Source organism: Nelusetta ayraudi, unplaced genomic scaffold, assembly GCF_046127955.1.
Source record: "Nelusetta ayraudi isolate G7.1 ecotype Tasmania unplaced genomic scaffold, CSIRO-AGI_Nayr_v1 ptg000053l, whole genome shotgun sequence".
In the NCBI taxonomy this organism is placed as follows: Eukaryota; Metazoa; Chordata; class Actinopteri; order Tetraodontiformes; family Monacanthidae; genus Nelusetta; species Nelusetta ayraudi.
The window spans coordinates 4,397,644-4,421,730 of record NW_027466103.1 but is presented as its reverse complement, the minus strand read 5'-3'; the positions used below and the strand labels follow the sequence as shown (position 1 = coordinate 4,421,730).

Genomic DNA, 24,087 nt, shown 5'->3' with positions numbered 1-24,087 from the left:
TTATTCTCCTTTTGCACCGACAGCACAGCGCAGTAATGCACATCCGTGTCCTCTGGTGCCTCCAACTATTTAGCATATAAAGGTTTTGGATCCTGAAGCCTCAGTTGGTTGAGAGCGGAACAAAATAGTCCGAGCTCATGGCTTTTTCATCCTACCTAATGCTATGTTTTATGTATGACCTAGTCATAGAAACGTCTCCCCGGATTAGAGGAGTTTGCATGTGTTAGCACCGGCCTGTGGCTCAGGCAAAATCACTGAACAATATTGACTGTTTTTTTTGGCCCCCGCGATGCTTCGTGCGGCCGCTCTGAGGGCTGCAGAGTTAATCAAACGAGTGGAGCAGTGACTATTGATTCAGCTTGTATACACCCAAATCTGACATTCATTTACATGTATTAAACTGCCACTGACATGCAGACAAGTGCGTCATGCGGCTCCAAGTTCCCCGGCGCTAAAGCGATGGTCAGCAGTTCTGTGTTGGTGTTTGGTTTTGTTTTGTTATGTCTTTTCTTTTTTTGTCTGTCTGGCAGTCTGCGCTTGCCTCACACTAGCCGAGTGTTACCGGAGGGCAGCTCAGATTTAGCCTTTTCTTTTTCTCTCAAAAAATTCATCTCTGCTCCCTGAACCATCAGGAGTGGAAACGGGGCCTTCGAGTGCGAATCCCACATCGTCTTGTTTGGATTCTTGGGACGTGAAGTTGAAGTTGAGACTGGAAGTTTGTGCAGCTGAGGACGCAACCAACCCCCACCACTCCCAACCCCACCCACCCCACCCCCCCGGGCGAGATCGCTCTGGCTCACCGCTCCCTGGGAAAGGCTTATGCACCCCCCCCACCCCCCTCCACCCTCCAACGCCAACCTCCTTCTCTCCTTCCAACGTGCACACCGCAATGGCAAACGCGGAGGTTTATGAAACTTCACTGATCAAAGGGAAGAGCCACCAGGTAGTGTTGCTGTACTCGAGATTGGTCTTGGTCTTGAGACCACTTCTTAAGGGTCTTGTCTCGGTCTCGGACTGGGCCAACTCGGGAATTTTGAACAAGAATTTGATCAAGACCGGTCAAGACTCAGCCAACACCGCAATGGCAGATAATAACAGAAAATAATCCGTTTTGCCGTTTTACACTCTGTTTGTGACACCCAGAGTGACACACCCCCATATTCCTAGGAATAATAGAGTCATTTATTTTTTAAATTTTACCAAGCAAAGTTGTTCTTTTGAAAATGGTTCAAAAATAGTTGGCAAAGCAGCAAAATGTTAAAGAAAATGATTAAAAGATACCTTGCTAAAAAGTGATGTTGCTGTTCAATTTAGAAGCAAACTTGAATTTGATGAAGATACTGGTCATTGTTTTTGGTTTTGCTGTTATTTTTCTTTGATATACAAAGTCTTGGTCTTGTCTTGGGCTCAAACTCCAAATGTCTCGGTCTTGTCTCGATCTCGATACCCTCTCGTCTTGATAATGTCTCGGTCTCAGATGGTGCGGTCTTGACTACCACCAGTCCAGTTCGCTGTGGCACGATGTGAAATGCCGTCTGGTCAAAGTCAAGACAGCTGTTTTTTTTTCTGTTGTTTTCTTTCCTTTCCTCACGCTCCCACTGCAGCGTGTGCAATACCCGTTAACCTCTGTGCGGGGCCCCAGGTCAGCCCCGCACCAAACACACAGAATAGAGATATGTGGACGGTTAACCATTTAGCCGCGTGGTGCAGGATATTCGTGGAAAGCGTTTGTCCCTGGGGAGGGGAGGAGAGAGTAAAGGGCGGGCTTCCAGGAAGCGTTTTGCTCTAGTGGAGTGCGATGAGTCGGCGCGCCGAGGAGGAGCAGACGTCTGGGTGTACACAACGCCGGCCTGGTGTTCGACAATGAAGTCGTTAGCCTCGGGCAGAGCAGTTAGTCTGCTACGCCTTCCGACCATCCACTTCCTGAAAATCCATTTTGCGCTGACAGCAGAGAGCAGAGGTGAACACCACCCCTTGAAGACAAAAAAAAATAGAATAATCAGCGTGAACTTTAGGAGGACGTTAAGTCCAACGGCGCCCAACGACAAAATTTCACCCATCAACAACCTTCGCCTCTGCGGTCATGGACGTTCTTTCTATTTCACTGGAGGACTAAATTGGAACTGCGCCCCCCACAGCTTGGTTCCTTATCTTTATTGTTATCGAGGACTCTTCCATAGATCATGCTTGATGTGCTTCAGCATTGCAATCATATTGCAATCAAGTTCTGCAAAAACATTGAACAGATAAGTTAACAAAACCATCAAAATAATGTAGAAATTAAAATATTTACAGAAAGAAAGACAGAAAATCCGCCTTTTTTGCACATTCTCTCTTGAGTTTAATGAGCTTGTTTGATTTGGTGTGAAGCGGTATTGTGACATTGGCTTCTGGATATCCCACTATCAACTCCATAGAAAATGTTAATAAATATTTGAACAAGTTATATAGAAATACATGTCTGTGCAGGACTATGACTAAGACAAGTGTTTGACCACCTGTGCATTGGGCCTCAGTGATAGGATGAAGGTGCTACGATGAAGCTTTAAGTCATTCAGCCGATAATGTTGATTTTTCTTGTTGTTAGATTTATGACATGCAATTGAACTTTGTTGTTATTTTTTTCTGCTTGCGACACCACAGGATGAGGATACTTATTATGTGGGGAGCTGTTCCACGGAAATGCAGAGGGGACATGTCCCAACATGAACCACTCTGAGCACATCTCCCTCCTTCCAGCTCCTCTGCGTTTAGTCTGGCCTGTGGGAAAAAAAAAATTAAAAAAGATGAAAATGTCAGCGCGTGCACTTCATCCGGCTCTATCTCCATCTGCATCTTTTAATCCGCTCGTCCCACTGTGAGCGTGTTATTATGAGAGGAGTGTATTTGGCCCTCCCCCCTCAGCACTGAGGGACCGAGCTCACCCCGAAGTGCTCGGCTCTCAGGTGAGGGTGGGTGTGGGCCCATTTCCTTAGCAACGTAACAGACTTGAAGACTTGAACGCTGGTCTCACTGTTTCTGCTGCAAGCGCAGGGAAGCTGCATGGTGCATGTGCCACTGAGTGAAGCGTTTCCTCCTCCTGAGAGCAGATGCCCCCTTCCATGGAACATCTCGAGCTCACAGGCTCCACAGCTGTTGGCCTGTTCCCAGGTTGGACTCCTGATGACACTGTCACACACACGATGTTGAGCAATTATTAAGAAACCAAAGGAAGGTGATTCAGACATGATGTGCAGTGTAACATTTAAAAGCGTGAGATGATTAATAAATAAATGAAGAAAGAAGATGTGATGAATCTGCTTGATTTTGGTTGCACTGGTTACATCATGTGACACGCAGATAACCTCTGAGACAACCCTATGGTCTCAAAGCCCTGATCGCTCCGTAGTGACTCCGTGGCTCTGGAAACACCATGTAAAAGGGATGAGCGCCCCCCACTGGTCAGAGATGGAGCCGTCGGGTTGCAAAACACCTGTGCCCACATTTCTTTTTCTTTTTTTTTTCAAATCAGCATGTGAAGAACAAAGTGTCCTGCTGCTGTAAGATTTGCATTTATGGACCCTGTTTAAAAAATTACACTTAATGTGTACATTTTGATTCAATCATTCATTCATTCAATGAAATGAATGAATGAGGAAACGGACTGACATTCATTCAATGCGAGTGGCTGTTTGTCTCTCTGAGTGGCCCTGAGATAAACTGCCGTCTTGTCCGAGGTGTAACCCTGCCCTCACTCAAAGACAACTGGGATCGACTCCAGTCATTCATTCAACCTTGATTTGGAATATAGGAAGAAATCGAATGGGCTATGAGGTCATGTTTCCCTGTAAGCAGACAAGGCTTTTCAAGGCAATTCTATTTCCTACTGCTCTAGAACAGCTAGATTGTGGTCACATTAAGAGGTTTCCATTTTAACAGATATTAGGTCTATTTCATTAGAAATCACACATCACACATCAATCTCTTAAAGTTCCCATTAATGCAAAAATTGTTCTACTTGTGTTTTCTAACCACAATTTGTGCCTCTTATTGAAAACCTTAGAAATGAAGAAAAAACCTCTAGGCTGCAGCACAATTAGAAAAGGCCGTTATAGCCTACTGGTTAGTGAGGTTTGTTGCCTCTTTGGGACCAAACCACTGACTAGTCTTTGCTCTCTTGCAAAACATTTGGATGATACACAAAGCAGCTGTTTAAGTTCAATGTTATTTTTCTTACATGAATGTAAACAGAACAACAGCAAAAGTATTTTTGGGACAAATACACTAAAAAGAACACTTTACACACGTTTTAATGTATCCACTATTAAATAAACCCTCTGAATAATTAAGGAAATCTCTTTTATGTTGCTTCATACTTCCTGGTCAAATCTTGTTTGTTTGTTTGTATGTTTGTCCTGTCCTATAATTCGGTGCTCTAGATTCCCCAGGAGACAATTAATCTCCTCCACTGATACATGCAAAGCCACCCACAGATGATAAAGCTCATTTGTGTCTGCTTACGAGGAGAAATTAAGCATTATCCACTCAGAGAGACAGGCAACACACGGCGTGTGGGAGCATTTTCAGTCACTCCTTTGTTGTTCTAAGGACTCAGCGAAACAATTGGCCGCCATGATCTCCCGTTTTGTTTGCTGATTAGTCAGGTAAGACTTCACCTCCACTCACACACAACCGCCATGCAGTTTATACGGTGTAGTTTCAAAAGTCTGTGGCAATCATTGTACTGTTAACATAACCATGGTTCGACTGCAACATCCTGTCTTAGTTCACACCATGAAGTCTTGGACCGGCTCCAAACCTCAAAGACTGACTCAGCCAACATTTGACAACATCCACATCACTTATTGTGTTTTATAGATATAGTTTATGGTTTATTATACTTTGGTTTTGTACCATAGTTTACAAGTCAATATCGTTATAATAATAATAATAATAATAATAATAATAATAATAATAATAATAATAATAATAATAATAATAATAGTTACCATTATTATTATCATTGGAATATTATTATTTTTGGATTATTATTATTATTATTATTATTATTATTATTATTATTATAAATGCCAACTGTCACTTTTAAAGATGTGAAAGGTGGAGGAGGTTAAAGGTGTTTTGTTTTTTAGTGAGCACTCAGGTCAGTTTCTCCACAATGAGGCTAAATCCAGCTTTGAGGCACTGACGCTCATTTCTCAATATTTGTAACAGTTTTACATTCTGTCCAGCAGAGGGAGTTGCTGGACATCAAATCCACGTGTCAGAAGTGGAATAAAACCACTCACCGTTACATGGGATTCAGATGCTTTTTACATGATTCCCAGGTGGGACGAGAGTGCCACTGTTTTGTTTTTTGTTTCGTTTTTTCAAGAATTTGAAGTTGACACTGGAATGCTTAACATTACGATAATGAATTTCTTTATTTATTTATTTTGGCTCAGCTTAACGTTTAGTACAATTAAAACCCACAATGACATTACACAACGGGCTTTTAGTCTGGAGGTGACAGGTTCAGTTCCAACACAGTAAAACTATGAAATAGCAAATTTGTGTTTTTTTTTTACTCTGTGAGTGTTTCTCACTCAGCCAAAAGCAATTTGATGTTAAACCCTCTCAGTTTTACTCTCTTTACTCTGTCATTTTTCTTTCTGTTACGCAATAGGTCAAACTGTTAACAATACTTAATATGAAGCTGCTCCAAATCTGTGCCGTGCTAGCCGCTTTATGTGGAGCAAATCTACATAAAAAAAATGCCTCCGTCAAACAGCAATGGCAGATTAAACTTTGCGTGCATTGTAGTTTGTCGTTCACTTTACTGGTTAAAAAGTTTTAAATGGCACAGGACAATGGGGGCATTTTCTGCTTGTAATGAGGGTTTATTCTGCATGGGTTTAATGACATGGTGAGCAGAAAGTGCAGTTTGCCTCTGCATTACTCTGTGCATGTGCTTCCTGTGTGTGATCCACCTGTCTCCCCCGTCAGACTCGCTGATCCCAACTTGGTGCTGCGGCAACCTTTGGCTCTCTGCCGGCTAACTTTAGCATCACAGCTTGCTCAGCCGCTCTAAGCCTTTTTTGGGGTTGTGGTGTGCCAGAGTAGATTTACCGTCAATAACCATTTATTAAATCTCTATCCATTAGACAGTGAGGCTTCATAAGAGCCGGCTGCATTAAGCCTGATTATGGGATGCTCGGCAGAGGAAAGGGGTCTATGTGTCAAGTGTGTCATTGAGTGATTTATATCCCTGGTAGGGATCTCTGTCTTGTCAGTGGGCTGTAAGCCGCACAGAGGAGAGCCAAGCCCTGAAACCTTGAATGATGTGAGACTTTCATCGTCGGGACTTCATACGGCAGGTTTGTGCCATGCTTTGGCTGCTTCCACCACTGGGCACCTGAGGTTTCCGTCCTCTTCCGATGCTGATGTCGCTGCAGAGCCCTGAGCTGTCACCATTCTCTGAAGACTGGTGAAGTCAGGTTAGGTTTGGTTAAGTGAAGTCAGGTTAGGTAGGGTTTTAAATCCGATTCATCAGCATGGATGCAAAGGGCCCCGGCAGCACCTTCAAACGCTCCTCTCTGAAGCGCACCACATCTGGCTCGCAGAAGGTAAGAGGAAGCCCATTCTGTCACATTCAACAGGTGATTCTCTGCAGCGAGCTGTAGACTGGATTGCCTCACTGGTCCTCATGTTCATCTTAAAGTTTGAACATGAGGACTCATGTTCATTTTAAAGTTTTCAGCTTTTAAAGGGATGCTCTAAAGTTGTTGTTTTTATTCTTCTTACAAATAGGACTGCTTTGCGGTTTTACATTTTTTTGTAAATCAATTTCTAACTCAATCATTTTTAAACCAATTTTCACTTGCATTGTACAGCACGTCACATGAAACATTACAACGAACTATACAGAGCCGACATTAACTCCCAGCCAACTGTTCCAGAGGCTGTTTGTCCAGCCCAGTGACATGCACCATGCGGGGCTGCAGCTCCCACATCGTCGTCCACATGCTCAGTGCTTCAAGCCCCACAAACTTACTGCTAAGTGGTGTTTGAAGCTCAGCGGGCTTCAACAGCCACTCGCTGGCGTACTGCAGTTTAATCCTTCATAATGGCCCACTATGGGCAAACCACTGCAGATTAAGGACTTTTATATCTTCCTGCAGTCTGCATTTATGTGATTACCACACTCATGTTAAACATGTCCTTGAAAGCAAGAAATATGTCATTTTTTTCCCCAAATATGTGGCATCAAGCATGAGTCTACTCCTGATCTAAAGAGGCAGCTGAGAAAATGATCTGTCCATGCAAGTAAATAATAGTGGCATTATGTGGAGGGCAATAACAACAATGCAGAGTATTTTAATGTTTTCTTGGACAAAAAGGTGACTTGTCTGCTCAGAATTCATTTACTCTCACAGAAGACTGTACTGGCAGACAAACAACTTGGTGATTTTCTTTCCTCCTCAAAGGTTCCAGATTATACAAAATCCACTACAACAATTAAACGTGTCCTTGTTTTTGAAGAGGATGCTCCTTCACAGTGCTTCGTGTTGTGGTGCTAAAACTAGTTTGTTGCCATGTCATGTGCTAAGTAAATTGGTTTTTGATTTGTGTGTGCTGAATCCCCAAAAGTGGACTTTGAATTGAAAATGCCTTTGCAGCCACAAGGCCTAAACTCCCAATAACTGAGAAAAGTCCATTCAAGTCCATTCGTGTTTTTTTGTTTTGTTTGGTTTTTTTTTGCTTGCTCCACCGTGAAATTCAGCTCTGGAAATTAGTGATTTTTTTTTTTTTTTTTTTACATTGATATTGTTAACAGGGGCACTGAACCCCCTACCACCACCGCCAAGCCAAAAGAAACGCACTATTTTAGCTAAAACTGAATGGTTTACAGAGGGCTAAATATGTATGTTGTCCTGGAGACCTATGGAGATTTTTGAAGAGTTATTCATGCAAGGCAGCTCCGCTGAATTGTGGGACATGGTATGGAATTTAGTCTTGACACATAATTAACATCAACATCTCCGTTGGACTGCATCCGTAACACCATTCATCATCATCTGGCTCAACCAGAGCGGCTTTTGATGTACATTCCAACAGCTATTAGACGTCATCAACAGAGTTCAGTCTGATGGGTTTCTATAAATTGGAGTAGGCATTGTTTGGCGAGATTAATATTCTTTATATAATCCATAGACCCTGTTTATATGAGGTTTTAAACATTAGAGCAATCAGAAATAGCACAGCTGTGGGATTGTATGTTTCTTAAAATAGCCCAATTCAGAGTGATAATGGTGTGTGTTGTGGTGTTAAGATGAGGTTTTTACTCGCTTATTTAAATCACAAATGGGTAGTCATATTAACAACCGGATATAGACTGGAACTAAAATCAGATATGAAAGAGAAAGGAGAGTTGGAAAAGGTCCACATGATATCATCATGTTGCCATAAATTAACATGGGAGTTGAATAAAATTCAACTCTACTGCTATGTCTTGAGAGAACCTGAAGCTTGATGAGCTCTTGTGTGCTTCTCACTAAATGACCTACATAAATAACAGCAAAGGCAACCAGTTCACACTGAAAAAAGGAGGGGAGGCGGGGGATCCAACTTCATTTTCAAATCCTGCAGAATCATATGACTGCGTGAGGTAGGCTTCAGGCTTCAGGCTTCAGGTCGGATGAGGGTCTAAAATTCTCAGAAAGATTGAAGTGTCAGGTCAGGATTGAGCAGAAAATGTCTCCAGACCGCAGATGAGGGGAAAAGGGAAAGAAAACCTGATGATTTCCTTCATAAAAGAATAAGTGCTGGCTCTTGCAAGTTTGCCTTTTCTAAACCAGGCCAAGTGGATGTTGTCTTGGAGGTATTAAAGACTTAGCAGCACAAACACCAACACTAGCATTTATAAATCAATAAGAAACGTCAGACTTTATACTTCTTATGCTCAGTTGGGGCCTGGTTTTCGCTAATATATCTCAAGCCCACTCTCCTCCTGATTCTTTTTTTTCTCTGTCAGGGAAGAACTAAAAAAAACAAAAGTGCTTTAAAAAATGTCTTATGACTCCCCTCCACTCTTGGGGATAATCAGCGACATGTTGGACTCATGTGATGGCTAACTGGATTTTCAAACCCAGGAGGGACAATGAGCGCATTTACAAACAGGGCTGAGGGGGGAAAGCAGCGCGCTTCACAGTTAATGCAAACTCGCCTTTCCAGGGGTCTTTGTCCAAATGTTTTTCCCCCTCCGAGTGGAAATGTGTTAAAGGCAGCTTTTCATTCGCTTCACGTGGGCTCGACCATGAGTTTGCCATACTTTTTTTTTCATACCCCCCACCACCCTCTCACACGGCAAAAGGAGTCTGCATGGGCTTCCTTGCTGTCAAACTGTATCAGGCTCCGACCGCCATCACCATTCAATAGCAAAGCCGAGCAATTAGTGGCTTTTATCTTCAACCCTGGTGACATCACATTCCATCGCATTCCATTAGGACCCCCAAATCCTCTCTGATCCATTTCATTTGTGCTGATGAGGCTTTTGTTGCATGAAGCCCGTCGTTACTGCAATATTCAAAGCTGGAATTATCACCTTGCGCTTGTGAGCCACTATATTATCTGTCCGGAGGAAATTAATAGAAAACGCTTGGCACCATGACATTTAATTCCGATAAAAAAAAAATGTCCGGTTGGAATCATTGTATTATCACTTCAAAGTAGTTTTTGAAAGAAATGCAGTGGATGAGACCGTAAGTTCCTCTGAGTGTCAGGGGTGTTTTATCAAGCGCATAGGACAAAAGTTGCTCTCTAAAAGTGTTGTTTTTGATGGCGTGAGCGGAGACTCTCCGAGGTTCAACATCAGCCAGCAAACAGAAACAGTGGCACTCAAATGTGGGCTTGTTTGATCATTTATTTTTGGAGAACATGACTTGGGGGATATGAACTATCGACAAAGTCAGCGTGAAATGAAATGAAGTCCCGGTTAGATGGACAATTTGGTGAATTCACAATACCCCTGCCATCCATTTTCCAATCATTCCTCAAACCAGGAGGACATTTGTAAGAGGCCTAATTACATTTTTTCTCCAGGCATTCAATAGACGTCATCTTCCCCAGAATGGAAACACGAGCAGATCCATACATCACTCTGCACACAGTACACAGTACCGTTTAAGTCAAGAGATAAATAAGGCTAACTTTAACAAGCCACCTTTAAACCCTAAAATTATTAAAAAAAAAAAAAAAAAAAAAAACGCCTTGGAATTCACAGTCAGATGTCTGCAAACAGACAAAAAGAAAAAAACAGCCGTCACCTTTTCCTCATGACTGCTGCAGCTGAACGTTGCGTGTAATTGTAGCTGCACTGAAACAAATTTGTTGTGATCCAGCTCCTCGGCGAGCTGTGGGTCAGGAGACCCGCGCCATGTGACGGCAGGGGGGAAAATAGCAGCTGAATGTATAGCGCACAGTTTGTGCCTTGTGCTGCGATTGAAGGAAAGAGAAGGCCGCGTGGACAGAGCCGACGTGAAACCACTGAGTTCCGCCGCACCTCGTCACCGCCATTTACCATTTTCACCCCGTACAATTGTCTTTTGTTTTTAATAGAGGGATTTCTTTTTTTTTTTTGGGTGGAAAAACGCTGCCAGCTGAAAATGAATGTTGCTCATTGTCGGGGGTGGGCTTGTCTTAAGTCTGGCTAATTTGCTTTGTGTGACACAATCTAATCCCACAGCGTCTAAGTCCTGTACGGTTTTCCTTGTTGGCCGCTGGAGGGGCGACTCTCTCAGCCCAAGCTGGATTTGTGTTTTTAATTGCTCCTGTTAATGAGTTTAAGTACGCTGAAGTAACTGCGTCATACCTGACCAAACCCCTCTGGAAATGCACTTTGTGTTCCTTGGCCACGATTAACAGTGGCCCACGTGCGTGCATGCTTCTTTTTTTTTACCCTTTAACCAAAGCAGGAGCGAATAAAGGGGGCAACGGCTGACTTTTCTCTTTTCTCTCCGTGTCCTTCTGAGCTATCAACCCCCACCTCAGCCTGCCTTGTCTGTCTCTGTCCAGTTGCTCAAACTGCTCACTTCGACCATAAAAGGAGCGCTTATCACACCATTTCGTAAGAGGAAGGGTTTCAATGGACGTTGTGTGTGACTTTTGCTTGTGAGCCCCATCTCAGTACCCCAGCTCGCCATAATGCCACCTTCTGGGGACATTGCACCTGCAGGCTGTTAATTACATTAAAGCTCAGCGTGTACACCAAACAGGATTTATTTTAAAATGTGTCCAAATAGGTCAGATTTGGCCATTCCCACCCGGAACAGAGGCCTGTTGACAAGACCCGTTCTAGTTTGCAGTTTTGAACAGTTTGGTGTCCTGCCTCATGAAAACAGATCCACACCAGTTTTTCTCTTGGCAAAGTTCTTTATCAACTTATAACTGGATGTTTAATATTGAATAGCTGGTGCGCCGAGTTTTCTTTTCATCCATGAAAGCACAGTGGCTGGAAATAGAGATTAACGGCAATTAGCATTGACTGACCTGCCCCCCCCACCCCTTCTCCCCGCAACTGGAGAGCAGTGGTGTCTTGACAAGGCACCTTCCAAAAGAATGCCCGCATCCAATTCTCTCAATTATGCAAATTGGGTTGAAATCAAAGTGGTTGGTGGGGGGCGAGGGGCAGCGGTGGAAAAATCTCTAATGAAAACTTGGGGAGACCCCGGTGGACGCTCGCCGTTTTGCGGCTTTCCCTCCCGTCCACTCCTCGCGCAAAAGTGCAAGATCCTCCACACTGTGAAGTGAGCACAAAGAAAGGAGTTTTCAACAAATTGGGAGATTAGGGGCCAGTTATCAAAGTAGATTTATTGTGCCTTGTTCAAGCCAAGGATGAAAATACCCTGTGGGCATGGAGAAGGGGTCATGGGACTCCCAAAAGGATTACCTTGAACTGGAGTCATGAGACTTGGTCGAACAAAGACCCTGCTCACATGCTCATCATATTAACCAGCCCTCATAAAGTGAAGAAGTTTCATGTCCTGTGGGATTCAATGAGAGCGCTCGAGTGGGAGAGCAGCTCCAGCAGGAGAAGGCTCTGGTGGAGCGGCAGGCGGTAGACCTCCCCTCGGCTCCTCTCGGCTTTAGTATCCGGGCAGATCCACAGATATCGCCGTGGCTCCGACGCAAGCATTTTGAGTAAGTTCAACCAGATTTTGCTATTTATTTTAGAAGCGTACTTTCTCTCTTTGTTTTTTTTTTTACGCTCTTCTCGCAAATTGCTACAGCCGTGAACAGATAAGAAGCGAGTTTGGACGTGGTGAATGTTAGCAGGCAACGCTTTGTTTGAGTTCTGGGTGCTTAATGATGCATGATAACGCCGATGGAAAACTGCTGAGCTGAGACATAGCGTGGATGCTTCAGTAATGCAACAAGTTGATGATATTTCAGCAAAAAAGGAACCTCCACAGCCATTTATTCTATTTATAGGCACGCTGCATTCACACAAATAATTAATCTAACAGGTGAGACAGGAGAATGGAAAAATGTGGAAGAATTGGAGTGGATGTTTTTTTTTTTCCAAATCTGTTACATCTACTCATTCAGCGAATCAGAGTGATTTTTATCTACTCAGTCAATGTGGATGAATGTTTAGGGAACCAAATGAGTGGATACTTGCGTGAAAGCGTGTGGCGTGAAGGCACAGCGAAGATTATAGCTGTGGCGAGAGAGAAAGCAGGGAGAGGAAGAAAAGAAGAGAAGTGAGGGGAGCTGATAAATTAAATGCAAAATATACAAAATGCATCATTTCTAGATATGCTTTGTTTTTAAAACTGGTGTTAGTCCCAACAGATCTCTAATTTCATATCTAGTAACAGCTTTAGGATATCAACATGAAACAAAGGACACTCATTAATCAGAAAAGGGTCCGTTGTCTCAGCTTCAGAACAGTTTTGTTAAACCAGGACATTTGTGAAGATATAAAGAGAAAATCTCTCTTGTGTGACCTGTCTTCATCTTTAGTTAATACTCTTAACAGTTATATTAAAATATTAATCATATATCTATATATTCTTTTCAGTTTATTTATTTGAATGCAATTTTCTTTATGTATTTCTCTTGAGAGGACTTGATTCCTTTCCAGTTTTAATTGGGCTTCAACAATGAGCTTAAACAAACTTTGCTTTGACCTTAAGGTCATTTTTTGCTGGGCCGGACGACAGAAAGCAATTAGCACCAGATTCTTTTTTTCAAGGGGGCATAATACTTTTGTCCAGTCGTTGTTATTATCTCCTAAACAGGACGTAAATAGTGTCTCATGCCACAGAGTTGTCTGTCACCATGAGTTGTGCTCCACTAAGACAAACAAAGCACAGCTTACAAGTTGCATACAGCCTTTGTCTTACAACGACTTGGGGGAATTTGAAGAAGCCGGCACAGATGACCTCCATGTGACTGTGGCGTGACATCTTATTTCCTCTCTGGAACTTGCAGGCACAAAAAGCGTGGATCGAGAGGAACTTCTTGAAGCGAGAATGCATCCACATATTTCCCACCAAGGACCCAACCAGGTACTGACGCCCTCCTCTGAAACATTTGACCTCTGAAAATTAAAATGTGTCACTCGTGTCTATTTCCACATTTAGCCCATGTAAGAGAAAATTTCTCTGTGTAGTGCAATACATTTCTTTTTTTTTTTTCGAAGTGCGACACTCACGGATGGAGACCCTTTGGTCATCTTTTTTGGATTAAAACGGGTTTCTGAGAGAGCATTGCAGGACACAGTTACTATCCTGGGCGCCCAGAGCAGGCTGAGGGCAGCCAGGCAGCACATCCCTTTGCTCATTGAGCCGTGCATTTCCCAGAAATGGGCACGGTCATCAAAGAGACCATGCGGCGTGTGTGTGTGTGCGTGTGAGTGTGTGTTTCGAGGAAAAGAGAGAAAAAAAAATGCAGCCCTCATGGGCAGACTAAACAACGGCCTCTCATTAGCACTTTCATTCACCTCCACTCTGTCGGCGACTTGCGCCGCTCGCACTGTTTTCTGCACCGTCTAACGGTGACATGTGGCCCTTGTGCGATGACTTTCTTGCCATCCAACCAGATGCGCCTGTGGTCAGCTGACGACACAGCACGCGGCCATCCCTCCCGGTGCCAACTCCGTCGAGGAAACCCACCACCTGGTGCAGATTGACACGCAGAGGGACAAATGGAGCGTGATCAAGCACACCAGGACCTACCCGACAGACGCTTTTGGCGTTATCGAGTTCCAAGGCGGGGGGTTCGTCAACAAGGCCATGGTGAGACCTGTTTTTGTGCAAAGTTCAGAGCAAAGAGGCTCACCGGCGGTGAGGGAATGTGGCTTTGACACACGTTTGTTTTCCTCCTCTCGCAGTACATCCGCGTCAGCTACGACACCAAGGCCGACAACCTGCTGCACCTGATGGTGAAGGACTGGCAGCTGGAGCTGCCCACGCTGCTCATCTCCGTACACGGAGGCCTGCAGAACTTTGACTTGCAGCCCAAACTCAAGCAAGTGTTTGGGAAAGGCCTGATCAAGGCTGCTGTCACCACCGGGGCATGGATCTTCACGGGCGGAGTCAACACAGGTAAGGCTGTCGACGGCAGCTAGGGATAAAGCTTTTAACGTTCACTTAACAAATAGCGGTGTGTGGCATTAAGAGATTAGATTTTACGGGGGCCTAAATTGTCATTACGTAATAGCCATTCCAGGGGGAGATTTGACCGGGATGCAGTCACAGGTTAAGGCCCAGTAATTAAAGCTTTTGTGGAAAAATTCATCACAAATGACAAAAGTGTGTGGATTTTGTGTGCAGGAGCCACAGTGTGTCCTGTGATGCACACCGCCTGCCAGGGAGCCCTTTTTCTCACTGCTGTTGCTGCTATTTTGTTTTTTTCTCTCCCTCAGGGGTGATCCGTCATGTGGGAGATGCCTTGAAGGACCATTCCTCCAAGTCACGAGGAAAGGTGTGTGCGATAGGAATCGCTCCCTGGGGGATCTTGGAAAACAAAGAGGACCTTCTCGGAAAAGATGTAAGGACGGCTGAGTTTCCTCTCCAGAATAAACATCCACGTGTCTTCCCTTTTCCTGTCGGGTTATCTCAAACGGCTCTCCCCCTTTCCCCTTCCAGGTAACCCGACCCTACCAGACAATGGCGAACCCACTGAGCAAGCTAGCCGTGCTCAACAGCAGCCACTCCCACTTCATCCTGACCGACAACGGCACCTGCGGGAAGTACGGCTCTGAGGTCAAATTCCGCCGGCTGCTGGAGAAACACATCTCCCTGCAGAAGATCAACACCCGTACGTCAAATACACCGGCAGCTCCGACAAGCATTAGACACTTTCCATCCTTCATTGGGGTGCGAGTTGTGAGCCAGAGTCTTTGTTGGACATGTGGAAAACGAGAGCTCCTCTGTGACCTGTGGGCTTCCCTTTGTCATCCTATGCCTGGAGCTCGGTTAAGGCAGGGACAGCAAAGGGATGCTCAGCCGTCACCACTGACTTCACCTCCTCCCTCCTTCCGGTTTGTCCGGTTCTCAGATCTTCAGTCATCAACAACGTGCCTTGCTGTGACATTTCATTCTCAGTCATCGGCTCTTTCAAAGATTGTTGTGAAAAAAGTGAAACTGGGGAACCTGATGACTGACTTGTTTATTGGTCTGTTCCAGGTTTGGGTCAGGGTGTTCCACTCGTGTGTCTGATAGTGGAAGGTGGCCCCAACGTGATCTCCATCGCACTGGAGAGTCTGAGAGACGAACCTCCGATCCCAGTGGTGGTGTGCGACGGGAGCGGCCGCGCATCCGACATCATTTCTTTTGCACACAAGTTCTCGGAGGACGGAGGGTGAGATTTGGTTTGCGGTTTAATGGACACCAATATCCTCTTGGCGTCTTTGCTCTTACTCGGTAATCTGAGATGTTTTCTGGTGATTGTCCTCTTCCAGCCTGGTGAATGACGACGTCAGAGAGCAACTTTTGGTCACCATTCAGAAGACCTTCAACTATAGCAAGAGCCAGTCGCAGCAGATCTTGCTCATGGTTATGGAGTGCATGAAGAAAAGGGAGTTGGTGAGTAGCGGAGAAAATGACACATTTCATCCTCTGTGTAAAGTATCTGCATCAATCAATAAAAAAAACCTGAGCTGTGAAACATCTGGTCTCCATCGTAGTTCATCCACCACCACTCATCTGTCTGTTTCCATTAACATATTGAATAAACATAATCCCAACAACGTGCTTGTCATCTCCCCTTCTTGGTCATGGTCATGTGTGGCATGTCATGTAATCTGGGGCATTTTCCACTCCGCTCTGGGTCACCTATCAATCCTCCCGCGTAAAGTGACGGAACTGGGGGGCTTCTGTGGCATTAAGACAGTTTACTTAGATGTGAATAACTCAGCTCGGTATATACTTTAAAGCAAACACCCTGTTTCCGAGTCTTGACACTCGTAGATAGCCCATTAATCCCCGGGCCAAAGTGTTGTGCCCTGGGACCTTGGCCCACAAATGGCAGTAGCATTTGTGCATCTCTGGGAGATTTCCGTAGCCGTAAGTGATGTGATTAGTAGTTTGTAAAAGCCAGCGCATATAATCTCCAGACTGCATGCATACATTTGGGTGGGAAAGATCAGCAACACAGCGCACCACCTGCTCATCAGAGACCCTTTGAATATCCATTCATAGCAAGCATGCAGCTCACAGATGGAGCATCTCCCTAATCCTCAACCAAGTCTCTCACTCTGGTTCTGTCCACTGCATAACTCACCACTCCATCCCTTCCTAACCGCAAAGTGCTATCATTTCACGAGAGACTCTGTGTCCACTATCCCAGATGTATTAGACCGCCTAATGCTCCGACACACTCGGATAAGCAACTTAAATTGTAATTTTTTTTTTTCAAAGATCATGCAGCTTTGGGCCTTTTTTTTAGCATACCGTGTACTTTTCACTGATACCACATCCACCACATGCTACATCCTAACACTGTGGTTAAGAGGGTCACGCCCTTGTCTGCTCTTGATTTGAAGCGTCATGGATAACCTACAGGTGAACCGGCCGTCTCGCCCCAGAGTAAGTTAGGTTAAGGCTGAGTGCAGTGTTTGTCGAATAAAAACACTGATACAGACACGGGAATTTTCTGCAGCCCGTCGTGGTTCTAAATAGAAGGCTCAGATAAGGCCCTTATATAGGAAACGTAAAGAACGCTAATTCGGTCGGCTTCTCATCGAGCTCCATGCCGCATATTTGTGCCCAAACTAATCCTGTTTATCACGGATGCAGCATGTGACGGAGGCGTCAGCTTAATTTCATTTGGTATAGTTGGGTCTGCGACAAGGAGGCCTCTATCAGACTGTCTGGTGACTGAATTAGCATGTTGTGCCCAGAGGGTCATCCTCAGCGTGAGTCACAGGACAAATCCTGCCTGAAAAATCCACCACCGGAGGATGGAGACAGCAAAAGCAGCAGGAGATGGGAATACATTAACAACTCACATTCACTCATCTAATGCCCATAATAAATTCAGAGAAGTTGCATTCAAGTGGTTTAACCATTTCAGTGTAATATATAAAGTATTTTCTCTTCTATTTGTTCCCCTTGATTTTTTTTTTGTTGTTTTTCACACAGATCACAGTTTTTCGAATGGGCTCTGAGGGTCAACAGGATATTGAAATGGCCATTCTTACCGCCTTGTTGAAAGGTAGTGTTTTAACAGTCCGATTGCTATCACATGAGGGCACTGCTTCTTCTGCAATATGATACATTCCACCCATCCATACTCCGTCAGGTACCAACGCTTCAGCGTCCGACCAGCTGAGTTTGGCCCTGGCCTGGAACAGAGTGGACATTGCTCGTAATCACATCTTCGTCTACGGACACAATTTGCCAGTGAGTGATAGTGAAAATCTGGGGTAGTGCTCGGAATCGGTGTGAGTGAATCAACTTGTGTGAGTTAAACATAAGCAAAAGCATCATTTCACAAACAGAGGGATACAGTCCAGGCGGAATTTTAAACCAATGTGTTTTTCTTTTATTCCAAACAAAGAAATAAGGAAGAATCCTAATAGATGTTGATACTACCAAGCAGATCAGAGAATCCTTTACATTAGCATTTGTAATTTTCCTGCTTGATAAGCCTGCCGGTGCCATCGCCAACACTACTGCCGCGGTGGCTACGACCCAGGAGAGGCAAAAGAGTCCTGCCACCGCTCCTCGCGGCAAAGCCCGGGGGAAGAAGGGGAAGGGGAAAGGCAAGACCAAGCCTGAAGTTCCAGAGGAAACAGACCCGAGGAAATTGGAGCTGATTCGCTGGGTGAGTGGAATTCAACGCAGAGGCTGAAATATAATTCGAGGGGCTGACTGATGATTCCCGAGTCTTACCTGCCCCACATGCTCTCTTTCTCAGGTGAACTCACTGGAACAGGCCATGATGGACGCTCTGGTGCTGGACAGGGTGGACTTTGTAAAGCTGCTCCTTGAGAATGGTGTCAATATTCATCACTTCCTCACCATTCCCAGACTGGAGGAGCTGTACAACACGGTATTACTGAAGAACTTAAGCAAATGAAAATGGGAACCATTCGTAAATCGGCAATATACATACTGAGGCATTATACATACTGAGGCATTCAGTGTTGCTCCCCACTTGTGCTACTCTTCCCATAGAAACTTGGCCCTCCCAATACACTAAATGCAGTGGTCCGAGATGTCAAAAAGGTACAGATGTTGTTTTGGTTTTCCTTTGTAGTGCTCAACAGTTTATTCCAGATTATATATAGGTTATATCATATTTTTTGCCGGTGGCTCCGCAGGGAAACCTTCCTCCAGATTATAACATCACACTGATCGACATTGGTCTGGTTCTGGAGTGCTTCATGGGCGGGGCTTACCGGAGCAATTACACCAGGAAGGTTTTCCGCAACCTCTACAATAACTTGTATGGATTAAAAAGAGTAAGTATGGCAAGAAGGAAAATATTTGCTTGTTTATCACTTCAAGAAAGATTCTATGTTTTCAGTAACCTCTTGTCCTTTTCTTTTCAGCCCAAAGCTTTGAAGCTCCTGGGAATGGAGGTGGAGTATTATTGGTATTTCCAAGACATATTAATTAATAGCAGATTTTAAACATCTCATTTTTTTTCTGTGTTTTCGTGTCAGGACGATGAACCTCGGGCAAAAGGAAAGAAAAAGCCCAAGAAAAAGAAAGAGGAAGAGGTGGAAATCGATGTGGACGACCCTGAGGTCTGTCGATTCAAGTACCCCTTCCACGAGCTGATGCTGTGGGCTGTGCTAATGAAGCGCCAGAAGATGGCGCTGTTCCTGTGGCAGCGCGGAGAAGAGGCCATGGCAAAGGCGCTGGTGGCTTGTAAGCTGTACAAAGCGATGGCCCACGAGTGCTCAGAGAGTGAGCTGGTGGACGACATCTCCCAGGACCTGGAGAACAACTCCAAGTCAGTAAATTTAAAGATCTCTCACACAGGTTTCACTTATAGTGTCACAGGGTGACGTGTGGTTGCAGCACCTCATATCCATCTCAAGCCAGTTTGCTGGAATTTTCTTTCTTATCCACCCAACCTTTCTTCACAGAGAATTTGGCCAGCTGGCGTACGAGTTGCTGGACCAGTCCTACAAGCACGATGAACAGGTGGCCATGAAACTCTTAACATATGAACTGGTGAACTGGAGTAACTCCACCTGTCTGAAGTTGGCCGTGGCAGCCAAGCAACGTGATTTCATCGCCCACACCTGCAGTCAGATGCTGCTCACTGACATGTGGATGGGCTGCCTGAGGATTGGCAAAAATCCCGGTCTTAAGGTCAACTAAAATGTGTTTCCCATAAGTAACATTTATGAATAGGTTATATTATTCTCTAAAACCTGCTTTGTCACCACTTAGGTTATTCTGGGAATCATCTTCCCTCCCTTGATTCTACTACTGGATTTCCGTCTCGGAGATGATGCAACCTATCACGCACCTGGAGGAAAAGAGGAGGGAAAAGACAAGGATGAGGACACAAAATCTAGCAAGGTTAACACTAACTTTTGTTCACAGTGCCGGCTGCTTTCCCCATTCATTAAACTATCTGTAGTTCATAATTTGGAACAAAGAGTTTACGTCTTTGTTTCAGGACAATAATGCCGACGGAACCTCCAGAAAAGGAGATGAAGAGGAGGGGACTGCTAATGTGCGCAAAATCCCAATTGGCAAAAGGTTCTTTGAGTTCTATGATGCACCTTTCACCAAGTTTTGGTTCAACACGGTGAGTCTCCACTCCAAAGATTTTTCAAATAATTTTTTTCAATAATTGCCTTGTGTCCAGAGTTAATGCTGGCTTTTTCGCCTTCTAATAGATTTCCTATTTGGGTTATTTGATGTTGTACAACTATATCATCCTGGTGAAAATGGAGCGATGGCCATCAATACAAGAATGGACTGTCATTTCATACATCCTTACATTAGGCACGGAAAAAGTCCGACAGGTATGAGTCATTGAAAGCGGTCATAGGTGTGATTTAAGACGTTTCCTGTGAGAAAACAACCCCTTTGGTGTGTCTTGTCTAGATCCTGATGTCAGAACCGGGAAAGTTAAAACAGAAGATAAGCGTTTGGCTGGAGGAGTACTGGAATATCACTGACCTTGTGGCCATTACCACCTTCCTACTTGGACTTATGTTGCGGCTGCAGCACGAGCCGTATATGGGTTATGGCCGAGTCATCTACTGCATTGACATCATATTCTGGTATATCCGGGTCCTCGACATTTTCGGAGTGAACAAATACCTGGGGCCGTATGTGATGATGATAGGGAAGATGGTAATAACTTTGTGGTGATTTTTGCACTGTGACATCCTCTTGATCAACAGACAGGAGTTCAAATGTTTCTGCTCGTCTGTTTCAGATGATAGACATGATGTACTTTGTGGTGATCATGCTTGTGGTGCTCATGAGCTTCGGGGTGGCCCGGCAGGCCATCCTTCACCCTGACGAAGAGCCAACATGGCGCCTGGCCAGAAACATCTTCTACATGCCCTACTGGATGATCTATGGGGAGGTTTTTGCGGACTCGATAGACCGTAAGACTAGAATTCATAGTAAGACTTGGTTTCCTGATTCTGGGCAGATGATCAGTTGTTAGATTCAGTTCTGTGGTGATGCTAAACAGAGCTACTTGTGAAAGTAAATGAACAGGGGCCAGTTAAAAGCTTTGTCTCCCTCTGCTGGTGCATTTTGCTTCCATGACTGATGAATCGGCATAAGTATCTCATCTCCTCAGTATTGATCATCTGCCTTCAAGTTAATTTTTTTCCTGTCCGCTTTTCTTCTGTCAAGGTGAAGGCATAATTTGTCACAGTTTTCTGGGAGAGTTTTTCTTTGTTAAATATTAGACTGGTGTTAAAATTGTATGTTCAGTTCCCTTGAACAAGTTCCTTGTTCCTTCATGATGTTGAGCAAACGGAAAATGTCACATTTATTTTAAGGAACTTCACAAAAAAGTAGGGCATCGGTTATTTTAAAACTGAGGCAAAACGATTTACTAGAAAATAGTTCAACACCACATCGTCTCAAAGACTGCTGGCTTGACCTTGACAGAAGCATGTTTCAACAAATCCTTTGATTGTTGCCATTAACGCATTATCTATTGTCCCACAACAAATTCCACTTGTCTTGGAACTCTAAGTCTATGCAATGGAAATCAACCGTGAGTAGACCACAAGTCAAGAATGCAATACAATTTAGCATTCTTAAGGTATCGGAATAAACCTTAGCTCATTACTTTTCCTTACAGCCCCATGTGGAGAGCATTTATATGACGAGGATGGAAAGAAACTACCTCCATGCATCCCCGGTGCATGGCTAACACCTGCCATTATGGCCTGCTACCTTCTCGTTGCAAACATTCTTCTGGTCAACTTGCTCATTGCAGTGTTCAAGTAAGTAAGTGCACTTGAACGCCGCATACGTGGAGTTGCTCTATCATCTTACAGGGAACATCTACCATTACGGCGCGTGCTCACGACTCTTTGCTCTCTGATCTGCAGCAACACTTTCTTTGAAGTCAAGTCCATCTCCAACCAGGTGTGGAAGTTCCAGAGGTATCAACTCATCATGACGTTCCATGACCGGCCCATCCTGCCGCCACCACTCATCATCTTCAGCCACCTCTACATCCTGTGCAACAGGCTGTTCCGACGGTGCGCACCGAAGCGTCAAGATGGAGAGCTGGATGAGAAGGACCGCGGCCTCAGTTAGTCGCCTCTGTTGATAATACTCATATGGAAGCTGGCAGAATAGCATTCTAGCTATGATAGCTTCCAATCAGTATACGTCAGCACTAGGTTAATTTCTATCCTCAACATAATAAATTTACAATCATTCATAATTGTCATTCCATGTCCATTGTTTCTTCTAGAGCTCAGGCTGAATCCAGAGGAGCTGAAAAGTCTGTATGAGTTTGAAGAACAGTGTGTGGAGGAATATTTCCGTGAGAAAGAGGACGAACAGCAGTCCTCCAGTGACGAGCGCATCAAGGTTACCTCAGAAAGGTGAATCCTTAAAGCCTCTTACCACTGGTATTTCAGAGTATATGGGCTGCTGCCCGTGCTTTAACGTGAACAAGCATTTATTTGACTGGTATTCTTGGCAGAGTTGAGAATATGTTCATGCGTCTGGAGGAGGTCAATGAGAGGGAGAACACCATGAAGGCCTCCCTGCAGACGGTCGACCTGCGTCTGGCCCAACTGGAGGAGATCCACGGACGAATGGCTGTGGCCCTGGAAAAGCTCGCTGGGGTGGACAAGCTGGAGCTGACCAGAACTTACTCACGCAACTCCTCCGTGTGCGACCCATCCTCGCTGCTCCGCCAGGGCAGCATAAACAGCGCCGACGGCTACAGTCTGTACCGCTTCCACATGGACATGGAGGAGTTTGCAGCGAAGCAGAAAGACACAGACGAGACAGTCAAAGCAGGTCTCGAAAGAGAGAAGAGTCTGCGGCAAGCCTCCAGTGTTTGCGCTCTCAACGCCAGGGAAGGTGGCCAAACTCTGGAGGTCGGTGGCTTGGAGAGATCGCGTCCGAGCTCATGCGTGGACATTCTCATATCGCCGTGTGAGCAAAAGCCGGCATCTGCAGCGTCAAGCCAGGAGACCATCATGAAAAAAGGCAGCTCAATGATGCTGGATCGGCTCGTGGACACAAACAGACTACGGCCGTCCTCCCCTCCGAAAAGAACTAAATCCTTGAAATGCTATCCGGTTGAAGATCAATCCACTTCTCCTTTGACCAAGAGGAGGGCTATGAGCACCATCATTGTCAGTCCACCCGACGAACCTGAGGAAGCAGCCGAACCCACAGTGGCGCAAGACATGTTGATGAAAACATCCTCTTCACCAAAAAGGACTAAATCACTGAGGTACATCACCGACGAGAGTCAAACCCAGACGTCCCCACTGAAGAAGCCGAGAGCCATGAGCAGCATCGTCTACAGCCCCGCTCAGGTCGGCGATGACACACTGCTATCAGAAGAGTACAGGGCTGTGATGGAGCAGGTCGCTAAAACACCAAATCAGTGGCCCGCAAACCTGGAGTACCAGGTGAAATCGAGCCCCTTGGGTCACATGCCTAAAGTGTCGACAGTCAGGGCTTTGACTCAGCAATTTCAAGGTGCCGCTGCGGCTGCGGAACCAGAAAAAGACGAGACTGCGGGCAGCTGCGCTCAAACAGCGAGAGAGGAAGCTCCTCCACCAACAGAACCGACGCTGGATGAGCAAGCGAAGACGAAGGCCAAGAGGAACCTCTCAGACACCACCGATTATCTGACCGTGGCTGAGGCCAAGTACATGCCGTCTCACAGGTCACAAAGCTGGCACGAGAGTGAGAGGAAAGAAAAGTACACAATGGTCAGAAAGGAGCCACGGGGCTCCAGCAGCGAGAGGGACCTCGCTGAAGCTTGCGCGGCGGCACGGGAGAAAGTGGTGAGGAAGGTGGCGTCATACCAGGGAGAGGACGACGCCCAAGAGAAGAAATAAAAGCCACAAAGAGAAGGAAGCCGATGAAAAGCAGCAGTAGATGACGAGAATGTACTTTCGAAAAC

General features: G+C 45.1%; 1 protein-coding gene and 1 long non-coding RNA gene across 2 annotated transcripts; both read left to right on the top strand.

Moving 5' to 3' along the window:
* The first annotated feature begins 11,997 nt into the window (after window positions 1-11,997).
* LOC142896470 (uncharacterized) lies at window positions 11,998-14,142 on the top strand. Its single transcript, XR_012928355.1, has 3 exons — window positions 11,998-12,174; window positions 13,471-13,547; window positions 14,081-14,142. It is a non-coding gene; the product is annotated as an uncharacterized LOC142896470 (long non-coding RNA).
* Window positions 14,143-14,153: 11 nt separating this feature from the next.
* Window positions 14,154-24,075, top strand: trpm1b (transient receptor potential cation channel, subfamily M, member 1b). The gene is made up of 25 exons (XM_076038140.1): window positions 14,154-14,276; window positions 14,372-14,585; window positions 14,906-15,030; window positions 15,129-15,300; window positions 15,669-15,843; window positions 15,944-16,067; window positions 17,625-17,697; window positions 17,785-17,885; window positions 18,133-18,309; window positions 18,403-18,537; window positions 18,663-18,713; window positions 18,809-18,949; window positions 19,040-19,069; window positions 19,154-19,446; window positions 19,583-19,811; window positions 19,893-20,024; window positions 20,125-20,256; window positions 20,348-20,476; window positions 20,559-20,810; window positions 20,896-21,070; window positions 21,676-21,696; window positions 21,784-21,928; window positions 22,037-22,242; window positions 22,408-22,540; window positions 22,642-24,075. Exons 1-25 carry the CDS (start codon window positions 14,274-14,276, stop codon window positions 24,020-24,022), a joined length of 4,749 nt encoding a protein of 1,582 aa, XP_075894255.1. The 5' UTR covers window positions 14,154-14,273; the 3' UTR covers window positions 24,023-24,075.
* The last annotated feature ends 12 nt before the right edge of the window (window positions 24,076-24,087 follow it).